The 14530-nt window shown below is 30.0% G+C and overlaps 1 protein-coding gene across 7 annotated transcripts in view; it reads right to left on the bottom strand.

The window, feature by feature from the left end:
* Nucleotides 1–3380: 3380 nt before the first annotated feature.
* The window catches only part of LOC126836543 (BTB/POZ domain-containing protein 9-like), a 44944-nt gene continuing 33794 nt past the window's right edge, over nucleotides 3381–14530 (bottom strand). For 5 of the 7 annotated variants that reach the window (XM_050570051.1, XM_050570045.1, XM_050570050.1 and 2 more), the window contains 6 exons: nucleotides 5329–5500; nucleotides 4759–4982; nucleotides 4452–4674; nucleotides 3673–3859; nucleotides 3559–3615; nucleotides 3381–3485 (listed from right to left, as the gene is read on the bottom strand). In XM_050570051.1, coding sequence (XP_050426008.1) covers nucleotides 3426–3485; nucleotides 3559–3615; nucleotides 3673–3859; nucleotides 4452–4674; nucleotides 4759–4982; nucleotides 5329–5500 — 923 coding nt within the window. In that variant the 3' untranslated portion in view covers nucleotides 3381–3425. Of the gene's footprint in view, nucleotides 3486–3558; nucleotides 3616–3672; nucleotides 3860–4451; nucleotides 4675–4758; nucleotides 4983–5328; nucleotides 5501–5568; nucleotides 5843–5919; nucleotides 6151–14530 lie in introns of all 7 variants that reach the window. The other 2 variants (XM_050570047.1, XM_050570046.1) reach the window with 2 other exon arrangements.

Here is a 14530-nt window from a genome sequence, read left to right as displayed (position 1 = left end):
TCAATTTTTATCTTGTCGAATCAATATCTTATGATAACGAAGTCGTGATAACTTTTTTTTGATAACAGATTTTTAAAACAGTATTTTCAATTTAAAAAATGCTGAAAATGTTGACTAGTAATAGCCAGTTTTAAGTTATTTAATTAAAATAACTATGACGGGAAGAAGTGAGAGAAAGAGATAATATTGTATTGGGGATAAAGTATCAAAATCGAAACATTCACAAATAATACGTATTAAGTGTGGTAAGTTTGTAGAAATACAATCATTGGAGAGGGAACTAATTAAAACTGCATCAAAAATACACATTAATACAATTATTTAGAAATTTCTTTTCAAATTTACATAAATAAAACAAGCAAAATTTAGTTAATGGAAAATCTTATAAACTATACTGAAAAATTGAATAAAACATCAGTCTCCCGGTATAAAAATATGATAAAAATAGTATTTCATATAATATTATGGTGTAACATTGTACGATTTTTATTATGTGAAACTATTTAAATGGCAAAAGTAAATAATTGTTTTGTATTTAATTAAATTTTTCATATTTAGTTGGCGACAGTTGTCAAAAAAAAAACCAATTTTTAAATTTTACTTTATTACATTACATGTAGGTAATATAATATTTTGTTGATTTATAAACAATGTGTTAATATTATTTTGAATATTCTATGACTATAATAAAATAAAGTATTTTATGTACGGTATAATTAATACAAATCTATTATGCTTTCGATAACATACAGTAAGTTATAGTTTTAATTATGTGAAATTATTTAAATATGATAAGTAAATAATTTAATTTTCCAAATTGCTCCGACCTCACTTGTCATTCTTTTTTATAGGTAACTATTTTAAATTAATTTTATTATACTTGATTTATGAACATAGTGATGGTAATTTAAAACTTAAACATATTGGGCAGTCGACAACTTAACTACATCCATAAAATGTAAAATAACCCTGTATTCGAACGGCAAGCAGAAGTCCTTGAATTCTTCTAAATTAAAATTCTCAATGACTGTTATTATCCAATCGTTGCTAGATATTTGTTCTTCAGTAACGTTGAAACTGAGCCAATCGGGTTTGTATGTGTATGTACCGTTCAAATCATTTAGTATCTCCATGGTCTTTGTCGTCTCACTTGCTAAAGTGTCTTTTATATCAATGATGTCTCTTATATTTGCAACCTGTAATTCTGGTATGCTAAACACAAGGAATTCATCTTTAAAAGCCGTTAAACTCAATACGTCTCGGATAAAGTTATACACAAATATCTTTGATGGGTTCTAGCGTCTCTTCGTCGAGTGCGGATAATTGTTTTTCATAAACATGCAGTACAACCGATACATAACAATACAGTCTGGCATCAAGAATTTTGGTTTGTATATCCAAGTGCGGTTTTGCACAAATTCTCTGGTAACGGCCATCTCGACTTGATGTCGTTGTTTCGCCTTGCTCCAATCGACATTGACTTCTGTTATTTGTCTGGACAATAAATCGTCGTCGTCCCAAAATGGTTTTAGATATAAAAATTCCACCGTGACCAAAAACACCGCCGTATAAAACATCTGTAACTCATCCGGAATTGCGTAGACAGGTGAACATATTTCGTATTACTGATGGCAACGATTTTCAAAAAATAAATCCAAAGCCATTTGCCCGTCTCCAAATCTGACGCAATTAATAAATGAAGTATAATTTTGGCTTCCTCTTCAAGACGTTTTACAATAGCCTTGTTATAAATGAAAGCCTCTTCTCTTTTGAACTTTTCAACCAAGTTCTTCAAGTCCAATATGTTTGATTTCGCAATTATACAAAAACTACATTTGATGTCTTAAGCTTTTTTCTCTAATTTTTAATTTTAATTGGTAAAATTTAAAAGTGTGACAACTTTTTGTCGACAAAATTTTCAGGTCGTGCGATGAAATATTAATTCGATGTTTTTTTAATGTTTTCAATTTATTTAAGGTACGTCCATATTGTTCATTATATACTTCAACGACAAATCGTATAGGAGCTATCTAAAATAAAAAATTTAGAAAAGTGAGTCTAGAAATAAAATATTGCGTGATATATTTTGCTTCAAAATAGCTAAATTTTAGAATAGTGCAGCATCATTGATGCTGTTAAACATATATTTATGTTTTTTTATTATATTGTCTGAAAATGTATAATTCTGACTACACATTAATATTAACATCTCATTTGTACAAGAAAAATATTATAAGTTGTTTAACGTACCCGTTCACAGCAAACACTTGAATCCCAACTTTGTAATTGTTTTCATTTATAAATAAAAATGTCTATTTATATTATTAGTAACGTCTTTACGATTTTCATCGTGTTCAGTTGAATCATTAGCGCAAGAAAATAAAATCCCTGTTAATAAAAACAGTACAGTGGAGTCGGAGCATAGTGGAAACTTAGCCAAACCAATACACTTTTTTTTTTTGTTAAGACTTACATTTATTTTTCAATATGCTTCGAACGAGTAGCATACAATTTCAACAAAATTTATAATATTCTACTAGTATTAATAACAGTGTGTGTCTTTAATATTCAAATGACGTTGAAGCATTATGAAAACATGTCAAAGTTAAAACCCTATTTCACCTTATCTTGAAACATGTAGTAAGTAACATAAATAATAATTTATTTAATAAAGAACAAATGTTAAATGTCAAGTACAAATGTTTGTGAATGGATAAATCTAATTAAAAACGATATGGTTCAACAAAACATTTAAAAAACTTCACATATGTAACGCTTAAAAAAATAGTGATTATAAAAGTAGGTACTGACAATTATTGTTAATTACTATTACACTGAGTGAAGTGTGAAGAAGAGACGGTGCCGTTCATTTGAAAATTATTACTTTTTACTTTTTTTACTCTTGTCTGTCGTAGCCCTAGTATTTAGATAATGGTATTATTCGTGTATGGTGTGCGGCCGGTATTGTGTATTTTTACCGGGAAAACTTGTAAATTTCATAACCAATGCACATTGTTTAGAGTATTTTTACATTCACTCTTGTGATCTCTCTCCGGTGTTAGTTTTTTATCTCAAATGTCAACTTATATTTTTGGGACTAAATTATAATAATAATATCCAATCAAAAATAGTAAAACCACGCTCTTATATAATGACTTAACAGGTATTACCAAAATAATGGCCTCAGTAATACTATAATATTATAATTATTTTTATTAAGCCCCGGGATACTACCCTACGTGTATCAATTGAATTACCAAACACATTACTGTAATAATTTATTTAATCTGTTATTATTATATTATATAAATAATATGTATCATGTACGAATTATATATAAACGAAAAAAATTGTATTTTTTATAATATCTTTAATTTATGGTAAGCGTGCAACAAACACAAATATGCTTATAATTGGAATTTGTCTTAAACGACTGGATTTGAAGTCGAAGCTTCTGTCATTGTAACATCTGTTTCGTTGTTCTTCTGAAAATTAAAATTCTGTCTCAATTTCCGTCATAATGATTGTAAAAAAAAATATATATATAGTATTTCTTACCCCACGATCGTCTACAATTACTCGAGCGGGAGCTTCAAAATATAAAATACGGAAATCCTACAACATAAAATAGTTATTAAAAGTTAAAAGACACTCTTAGCTTATTTCACTCACATTGCCTGCTGAGTTATAAACGCCAGTAATACGAATGTAGAGTATCGGTCTGGGTGTAAATTTCAACACCTGCCAAGATTGTTTCAGCTCTTTAGTTTCGTTTGCAATCCATTTCCAATCCTGATTATTGATAGAATCCTCAACAGTGTACTTGTAGAATTGGTCATTACCGCCCCAAAGCAGAAACCTGTCAATTATGGCAATAATAATACTGTATTAGTTAAATAATGAAAAAATTCATGAATAACAATAATTAGGCCAAAATAAACTTCTGTTTTCTTGTAAATAACCGAATAATAAAAAATTCATAATAAATGATAAATCAATATAAACATTATGGTACAACATAAAAAAAACAACAAATTAAACCTATTTTCGTTAATGATATCCATTAACATTTTACATTGTGAATTAGTTGAATAAACTGCACATCAATTTTCAATTAAAAAAAAAGAACATTTTTATATTTATAATTCAATTTAGAAAAAATGCTATACAAATGGAGGGTATAAGTGTTACAACATCCTAAGAACTAAATTTGGATAAAGGATCTAATCGAAAAGATAAATCTTTTACTTGAGAGTGTTTAAGAATGATAAATAGTATTTTGTACAATTTGGAGACTTAAGCTCTGACAAGGAAATAAAAAAAAAAACTTTAAGAAATTATTTATAGACCGTGTATGAGTTAAAATTGTATTAGAACGATTGAAAATGATAAAGAAAGAAATTGAAAAGAAGACTTATTGCTCTAAAAATACAAGATATTTATACAATTACCTCATTGAACTAAGTATATATGGTTGTGCAAGATGAATCACTATACAACCAGATTGTAAATTATGATATGTATACATGTTTAAACGATCAATCTTATTATCATAACGATCATAGTAATCATCAACTAATACGTTTAACATCGACTGACTCCACAAATTATGTTCTCCTTTGATTACAAATGCATACCTAAAACTTGATGCGACATTATACCCGTACTTAGGAACTAAGGAATCAATTAGACAAATACATAAATATATATGTTAAACTTTTTTAATTAAAAACTGAGTTACTTTATTGATTTTCTTACCGACTAATCCATTTTTTATTTCCACCTCGTGCATTTCTTCTGTATTGTACTTGACACTCGAAAATTCAAAAGTTTCATTAGCAGTTCCTACAACGCGTATATACCGAACTATGCGTGATTCAATCCACAAATTTTGAGCTGATCGACAATTATAATTTGAATGATCTATAGCACGGAACCAAACCGTCTGGTCCATTGAAACATCAATGTAATAAGAGTAATACCTAAAGTATTAAATAATTCGATTAACTTGTAGAGTAGTGATTCATAAAAAAGTATAGCAAATTAAATATTAGGCCCAAAGTTGTTTAAAAAGTTGTCGAATAATAAATATTAGTTATAAACAACTAATTCTTAATAAACATTAAGAATAAATAATCATTTTTCAACCACTGATCATTTTTTTTTGCTTAACTTATAATAAAAATAAATTCTCAACACATGAAATTTTTATAAATAAATAAAATTAATCATAAATCATAGTCACGAATCTTTCAAACAATTTTTCAAACCATATTTTTTCTTAATAATGGTTATACAATTAGAGTTATTTATAAGCTGAAAACATACCTTTGTTTATCCAGGCAATCTCTACCCGGTAACGATATTACAATATAGTTTATAAATGATGGATCATGCAAGGTTATCGTAGTACTACCGTTAGTGCCATTGATAACCGGAGTATTCGAAGGTATAGGAAAAAGGAAGTCACGTGGCCGATGAATAAGATCTACATTGGGTTCTAAAAAAAGAAATAATTAAAACCCACATAATTTGCGAAACACAAATTTATGTGTACAGCAAGCATACTTAGCTGGCCTCGATATTGAAGCTTATCTGGTGACGAGGTGTTTCTGAATATTGTGTCATATAAACTTTTATTCGTTTTAACCAGCGGTGATTGCCTAACCTCAGCCAATTCTTTAACACTCATTAACGGATATCTGATCGCAGATAAAACTTTCATTTTAGTATTATGATCAAGACTGTTTTGGTGTATATTAATCCAGCGACAAACTGCGTGGAATATATCTAATTCATTACAATAAAATGAGTCACGAATGATAATATCTTGAAGAACTTCCTAAAAATCAAAATTCCTTTTAAACTATTCTCCTAACACGAGCAATATAATTTTTTTATTTAAAACAATGCCATTACGGGTGACAAAGATAGAAAGTCTTCAGAATGCAATACTTCTGAGGCGTGATTATCGATAAAATGAAGTGATTCGACTTCAAGGTCATTGTATTTATAAGTTCGAGTCATAGCTAAGAACGACCATGCATTTTCTACGTCAAGAGTACTTTTTAAATACTCGTGCAGTGGAAGTTTTAAGTTTAAAATACCATAATAAACCGAAATCCTAAGTAATTCGAAAACTTCTTCACCCTAACAAAAAAAAAAAAAAAAGTGATTAATCTTTCTTTCAAACGACCACACAACCTTAATAAAAATTATATTTATGCCGTTTATATACGATAAAGCTACATCGACTATTCATTACCTGTAGATCACCTAAATTTATTTGACCAGTATAAATATATCCAAGAAGTGATTTATATGAGGTTATAGATGCACCACTAAGATTGACCTTAGATTTATGGGCTTCTTCATAATCTCCAGAAAAAAACCTCCTAAAAATAATACACAATATTATTACAAACAACATAATATTATATGTTAAACATTTTGTAAATTACAGTTTGTTAAAGTCTAATTAAACGGGCTTCTAAAAATAGATGATACATCTAATTCTTACTAAAAATTCTCGTTAAGAATTGGTAAAACAGATAAATTTGAAATGACAATATTATTAAGGAGTGTTAATAATATATATACAAGCATTTTACTATGAAGTAAAACGATAAAAATAGAAACCTTTTTAGAGATAATTGTACTGATTGATAATTATATTATGTTTGAGACGATAAAAACATTTATTTTGAGTATTTTTTATATTAAGTCACAACGAAGCAGGAAGTCCAATTCATTGTCATGAAAATTCCACGAGGAGAGCCGATAATCAAGTTTTACATGAAATGCCCCATATACAGGTAAACAAATATTTTATTTATGCCTAACTTTCTGACTTGATGTTTAATAACTTCAGCTACAAATAAAACAAGTAGTTATGTCATAATAAAAGTTAAATACCCACCTAAAATATTCGCTGTGTGAGGCTAGTATAATACGATGGGCAGGCAATTGTTCTTTACCCACAACTAAAACAACATCTGAACATCTGAAAAATGCATTCAAATTATTTAACACGACACATATGTGTATGTTTTAACCTTATCTTAGTCTCTAGTTTAATATAGAAAATAAAAGCATTGAATAATTTTGGGTAGGAAGATTATAAAAAATAGAAATGGGGCAGAAAGTAAACCTGTCTACATTGACAAATCAGTCAAAAAATGTTGAAACAGTAGCTTCTTTATTAGCATTTTATGTTTACAATAAAATGAAACAGTCATTTAAAAACATATCATATTTTAGCTTTCCGTGTACAACCTACTTTAAATCAAATATGAAATAGGTTAACCTATCTATATTAACAAATTAGTATAAAAAAATATAAATAGTAGCTTCTTTATGAGCATTTTAAGTTCACAATGATACAGGCATACTATATTTTAGCATTCCGTGTACAACCTACTTTAATTCAAATTAGAATTATTACACAAAAATTGGGAAAACGGGACACACAATTATGGCTTACTTTTACAATATTATTTTAAGTATAACACTTTATATTGCTAACAGAGTAGAAAAAATTTCGGGCTATGGAATTAAAAAACTGTATACAAGATTAGCTTGATAACTTGTGAAAATAATAAAGTAAATAAGTAAAAATTCAATACCACATACATGTTGCTTAGATAGAGGTCCCTTATGAATTCAACCAAGAGTCCAGTATGGTCGATATGCTCATTACTGTGATCTGAGGAAGGCGTAGGTGGAACAGATCAAAACAGAAAACATTTTAGATTAATTTGTATGATTTATTAATTTAGGTTGCATCCACCCGCCAGAATTCTTATTTTTCAACTTTTTGTTTATTTTTTTTAATTTAAATAATTTAGTTATTATAGTTTTTTCGACGGTAATAGAATGGTTTTATAATTTTTAAAATCTGTTAACGGCGCTAGCGTTTAGTATAAAATAATTCAATAAAAATTAATCCTTTATTAAAGGGTTATTAAAATCTTTTTATTTTTAAAAATACTTGAATTGGGGGGGATTGTTGATTTAATTTTTGAAACTTATTAGTTAACAATAATTTTAAATAGATATTAAAAGATATTCAATTGTTTATCTAGTAAATTTATAGCTCTACTAACTTTTAAAACTTAAATTGTGACGTACAAAATATTTAAAAAAATGTCCATCTGCATATTCTAAGAAATTTTAAATTTTTTATGATTTAATAAAATAATATTGTAACAAATAGTTGTCATCCTCCAATTTTCTATCCCTAAGGAAATACCCTTAAAGTTAAGTCACACAGAATAATACACATAGTTGTTCCACCTGAAATTTTGGTGAATAGTAAAGTGACAGACTAAATTTCAAGTTAAAAAAAATAAGTAAATATTTGACCCAATTAAATTTTTAGTTTAAGGAACTTGATTAAGTTCGTCCAACTAAATGTTTAGTAAGTCCAATTATTTATTTAGTTTTTCTAAACTAGAAATAAATTGTGTCCCTATAATAACGTTAATTTTAGTTTCACCAACTTTGTATTTTTTTCGTACTTTTTAAATACTTGTTCAATGGAAATTTTAGGTTTGAAATGCCATAATAATCCGAAATCCTAAGTAATTCGAAAACTTCTCCACTCTAAAAAAAATAATAAAAAAAGTGATTAATCTTTCTTCCTTAAAATGTTCTCAACAAATATATAATTTAAAAGATCTAACACATACTACCATCCAAACAATCACACAAACTTATAAACGGTTAAGCTACGTCGATTATTCATTACCTTAAGATCACCTAAATTTATTTGACCAGTATAAATATATTTATGAAGTATTTCAAATGATGTTACTGGTGCATCATTAAGATTGACCTCAGATTTATGGAATTTTTTATCATCTTCGAAAAAAACCCTCCTGAAAAAAATACACAATACTATAACAAACAACATATTATATGTTATACATTCTGTAAAGCACAGTCTTTTCAAAAGGTAACCGAGATAATTGCACTGATTGATAATTATACTATTTTTGGGACGATGAAAACATTTATAAGGAGTATTTTTTTTTAAGTTTTAAAAAGTCCTTAGACATATTATGTTTTGTACCGAAATATTTAAGACAGCAGCAACGTTTAAAATAAGTTAAATTACTAAAAAAAAATAGGGATCTTATTTTAGGTCACAACGAACCAGGGAGTCCAATTCATTGTCATGAAAATTCCATCGGGAGGGCCGATGAACAGGTTTTACGTGAAATTCTCCATATACAGGTAAACAAATATTTAATTTATGCTTAACTTTCAGACTTGATGTTTGAAAACTACAGCTAAAAAAAACAAGTAGTTATGTCATGATCAAAGTTAAATACCTACCTAAAATATTCGCTGCGTGAGGCTAGTATAATACGATGGGCGGGCAATCGTTCATTACCTACAACTAAAACAACATCTGAACATCTGAAATATGCAATCAAAATATTTAACAATACACATACTAATATAAAATGTAACAATAAATTATACATAATGTAACAAATTATTCTTACAATTAATGTTTATCTTTTAACCTTATCTTAGTCCCTAGTTTAAAATGGAAAATAAGAGCATTGAATCATTTTGAGTTGGAAAATTATAAAATATAGAAAGGCGGAAGAAGGTAAAACTATTTATATTGATAAATCAGTCAAAATATTTTTAAATAATAGCTTCTTTATTAGCTTTTTAGATTCACAATGAAATTATAAAGTCATATCATATTTTGGCATTCCGTATACTACCTACTTTAAATTAAATTAGTATTATTACACCAAAATTGACAAAACGGGACACACAATATTGGCTTACTTTTACCATATTATTCTAAGTATAACACTTTATATTGCTCACAGAGTAGAAAATATTTCGGGATATGGTATTAAAAAACTGCATACAAGGTAAGCTTGATAAGTTAAGTAAATAAAGTTAATAGGTACAAATTTAATACCACATACGTGTTGCTTAGATAGAGGTTTCTTATGTATTCAATCAAGAATTCAGTGTGGTCGATAAGCTCGTTACTGTGATCTGAGGGAGGCGTAGATGGCGACGCATAACCAGATTTACCAGAATGACCTAGAATAGATCAAAACAGTGGACTTTTTAGATTAATTTGTATCATTTATTAATTTAGGTTGCATCCACCTTCCAGAATTCTTATTTTTCAATTTTTTGTTTATTTTTATATTTTAAATAATTTAATTATTATAGTTTTTTCGACAGTAATAGAATGGTTTTATAATTGTTAATGCTGTTAACGGCGCTAGCGATTTTTTTTTTTGCTTTACACGCCTTGCAGGCGTTTCGCAGCTTCTACTAAGACTCTCCAACGATCCCTGTCATCGGCCTCCTCCATTACTACTGTTTCATCCGTTCTTTTTAGATCATTCTTTACACGGTCCATCCACCGCTGGTGCGGTCTTCCTCGCGGTCTCTTCCCAGATGGATTATTGGTTAAAACTTTATTGATCAGATTCTGCTTTGCCCTCCAAACATGCCCAGCCCATTCTAATCTTATGGATATTAGAAAACTTTGAATGTTTGGTTTGTTGAACAGTCTTTCTATGTCTGTGTTTTTCCCCCGCTCATACTCCCCATTATCCGGGTTTCGTATAGGTCCATATATTCTTCTCAGAATCTTTCTCTCGAACCTCAACAGTTTTCCTTCGTCACCCTTTGTTGTTGACCATGTCTCACATCCATACATGATGACTGGACGGAGATAAGTAGTATAAAGTTTTATCTTTGATTCTTTTGATAAAAGTCGTGATTTGAACATCTTATTCATGGCGAAATAACCTCGATTTGCTGCCGCTAATCTCAAATTCATTTCATTGTGCATATTATTGTTTGCATTTATATTGACTCCCAGGTATTTAAAGTTATCCACCTGCTCAAAAGTGTATTGACCTATATTGAGATTTTGTTTATTGATTAAACGCCTAGTCATGATCATATACTTCGTTTTATCTTCATTAATTTTCAGTCCTATTCTTTGGCTAGCTTCTATTAGCTTAAATGTACTTCAGATTATCTGGTCTTGAGATTCTCCCAGGATAACAATATCATCGGCATATGCTAGTAGAGTCCTGTTCCCAACTAGTTCCATGGACCTGTTATCCTTCATATCTCTTATTACTTGTTCTAGTGCCAAATTAAATAATACTGGAGACAGTGCGTCTCCTTGTCTCAACCCTGTTTTAACTTTAAAACTTTGGACATTTCTCCCATATAACGTACTTGGCACATCGTATTTTCATTGCAGCTTTTGATTAATCTTACAAGTTTTAAGGGAATTCCAAAATTTATAAGTATCGTCCAAAGTAGATCCCTGTTTATACAGTCATAAGCCTGCTTAAAGTCAATAAATATCAAGTGTAGATCTTTATCAAACTCATAAAATTTTTACACAACTTGTCGTAGTGTAAAAATATGGTCACTTGACGATTTCCCATTCACAAATCCACACTGATAATTACCTATTATGTTTACCGTATAAATTTCAAGCCTATGCAAAATGGCAATAGATAGTATTTTGTAGATGGAGTCTTAAGGCTGATTCCTCTGTAGTTTTCTACTCTTGATGGGTCACCTTTTTTGAAAATTGGACATATGATGGCCATTTTCCAATCATTCTCAATCCGTTCACTCCTCCACACTTCTGCAATGAGGCATTGTATAGTTTTTAGAATGTCTTTTTCTCCTATCTTTAAGAGTTCTGAATTAATGTTATCTTCGCCTGGTGTTTTATTATTTTTTAATGTATTCACAATTTGTTCTATTTCTTCCAGGTTCGGTTCCGGCATTTCAGGTTCTACGGTGACTTGTATTACTTGTTCATAAGGCAGGTCGTTATTGTATTAATTATCATTATTGTTATTCAGAAGTCTCTCAAAGTAATTCCTGAAGTTATTGACTATCTGCCCCGGATCCGATAATAAATTATTATCGTCATCCTATCCTTCATTATTGAAGCACGCGCCTTAAATCCTTCTTTAATTGATGTGCATTTTTCGAAAACATTCTTGGGTTCTTTCTGTATGTTTCCATCTCTTCTAGACCTTTATTTTCTGAGAGTCGTTTTTGTTGTCTGATTATTTTATTGGTCAATGTTCTTGCTCTTGTATAATTATCTATATTGGTTCTGGTGGGGTTTTGTAGCATTAGTTGTCTTGTTACTTGACACTTGTCAACCGCTTCTTGGCATTCCTTGTTAAACCATACTTTTTTTTGTCCCGTACTCTTCATTCTTAGGTTTTCTGCTACTTTAGTCACAGATTTCTTTTTTTTGACCATGTAGATATTTTTTATTTGTCTTGATTCTTGTCATAATTGTTAAGTGTCTGTGCTACTCTAGCTCTGTACGCCCTAATTCCATTAGAATTTTTTAGCTTGTCTCTATTTAATTTTACAGCCTTATTCAATTGTTTTTTATTCCTCCACTTTACGGATAGAATCAACACAAACTTTGAAATCACTAAATAGTAATCAGAGTACCCCTCTGCACCTCTGTATGTTCTAACATTTTTTATACACGTTTGGTACCTCTTATCAATGACTACATGGTCATTTTGGGTTTTCGTTTTCCCATCTGGTAAGGTCCAAGTTCGCTTATGAATATTTTTTCTGGGGAAGTATGTGCTACTGGTTATAAGATTTTTGGCCATCGAGAAGTCTTTTAGTTTCATGCCATTGTCATTTGATGTGTTGTGTAAGCTTTCATGACCGATAGTTAGCCGAAAGGTTGCTTCTTTACCTATTTGAGCATTAAAATCTCCCACAATTACTTTTATACAGTTCTTTGGTAGTGAGTCAAAAGTTCTTTCTAAAACTTCATAAAATACGTTCTTCTCCTCTTACTCTTTCTCCTCAGTTGGTGCATAACAGTTAATTACAATTATATTAAATTTGCGTCCTCTTATACGAATAAAACAGATGTGTTCATTAATTGCTACAAAAGACTTAACGCAAGGCATAATCCCCTCATTTACAACAATACCTACCCCTTTTTCATGTCTATTATTCTTTGTGCCACTATAAAATATGGTGCTATTTTTAGACCTTATATTTCCTTCACCAGTCCATCGGATTTCTTGGACGGCTACCAGAGGTATTTTGTACTTTACTACTTCTTCAGTTACAATTTTGAGTGCACCAGGCTTATACAGAGTTCTGATGTTCCATGTTCCTATCCTTATCTCCATGTTGTTTCCGTTCCTGTTTCCAGTAGTTTTACCATTTATATCATCGTAGTTCCGAGGCTTAGTTAGAAGATTCACAACAAAGAAAATTTTTAAGAGGCCGGGTTGTTAGCCCGACGCTCAACCCTCAAACTGTGAGGGACAGTCTGAAACAACTAATTAAAGTCATTTCAGGGCTCAGGGCCCCGGGTTCGCCGTACCTGTATCACTATAAAGTGATCCCCCTGAGGGGCACTTAGCCCTAGCGTTTAGTATAAAATAATTCAACTAAACAAAATAATATTACCTTAAAAATATTTAGAATTTGGAAATTTTAAAATTAACCTTTTATTAAAAAGTTATTTTTATTTTTTACTTAAATAGTTTGGGATTGTTAGTTTGATTTTTGAAACACTTTAGGTAACAAAAATTAAAAGTAGGTAGTAAAAAATATTCAATTGTTTATCTAGTAAATTTATAGGTTTTCGTTTTCCCATCTGGTAAGGTCCAAGTTTGCTTATGAATATTTTTTCTGGGGAAGTATGTGCTACTGATTATAAGATTTTTGGCCATCGAGAAGTCTATTAGTTTCATGCCATTGTCATTTGATCAGTGGCGAGGCATGGGTCTTTAGATCGGGGAGACATTGAAAAAAAATGGTGTTACGTGACTTGACAGGGGGACTGCGCCCCCTTGGATCCCCTGTATATTTTATTTTATCTATACTGTAAAAAATAAATGTTCAAAAACTAATATACTAAATGGCATAGGCATATTTGAAAACGTACAACACGACAATCGATACGACGTACATCGATAACGGATAACTGATACCGTCTACCAAAACAATAATAATATGAACGGCGGTCGGTGAGACATGTCTCATAGCGCAACGATAAACCCCCGCCGTTTTCCATTTCCCCCTGCATACCGCGCCCGGCAAAAGAGACAATTTTGAAATTGTCTCATTTATTTTTATATTAAATTTGGATAGACCGGCAGCGCGACCGCCCGCTGATCCGCGTCCACAACTACTCTATTTTAAGAATACTATTACAAAAAAGTATATACTTTTACATTAAAATTGGTAAAAACATTTTTATACATATAAAATAAAACCAAATTTTTTTGTCCGTATTCTAAGTGGGTAGACATTGTCTCTTTGTCTCCTATGACGCTTCGCCACTGGTTGTATATTGTTAAAAAATAAACACAGATTTGCACCTGACTTCATTCTTCTTGATCATACCTATGATTTGATTTAACAAATATTTTTTTTTTGGTATAGATCGTATACTATAGATTAGTATTATATAATTAAAGCTTAACGAAAATTGCCCGTAAAGTTT

This window comes from Adelges cooleyi, unplaced genomic scaffold (assembly GCF_023614345.1).
Source record: "Adelges cooleyi isolate 19-005CV unplaced genomic scaffold, UGA_ACOO_1.1 ACOO_flye_CR_arks_rails_tigmint_CR_PRNA_247, whole genome shotgun sequence".
NCBI classification, from domain to species: Eukaryota; Metazoa; Arthropoda; class Insecta; order Hemiptera; family Adelgidae; genus Adelges; species Adelges cooleyi.
This window is presented reverse-complemented; position numbering and strand designations above follow the sequence as displayed.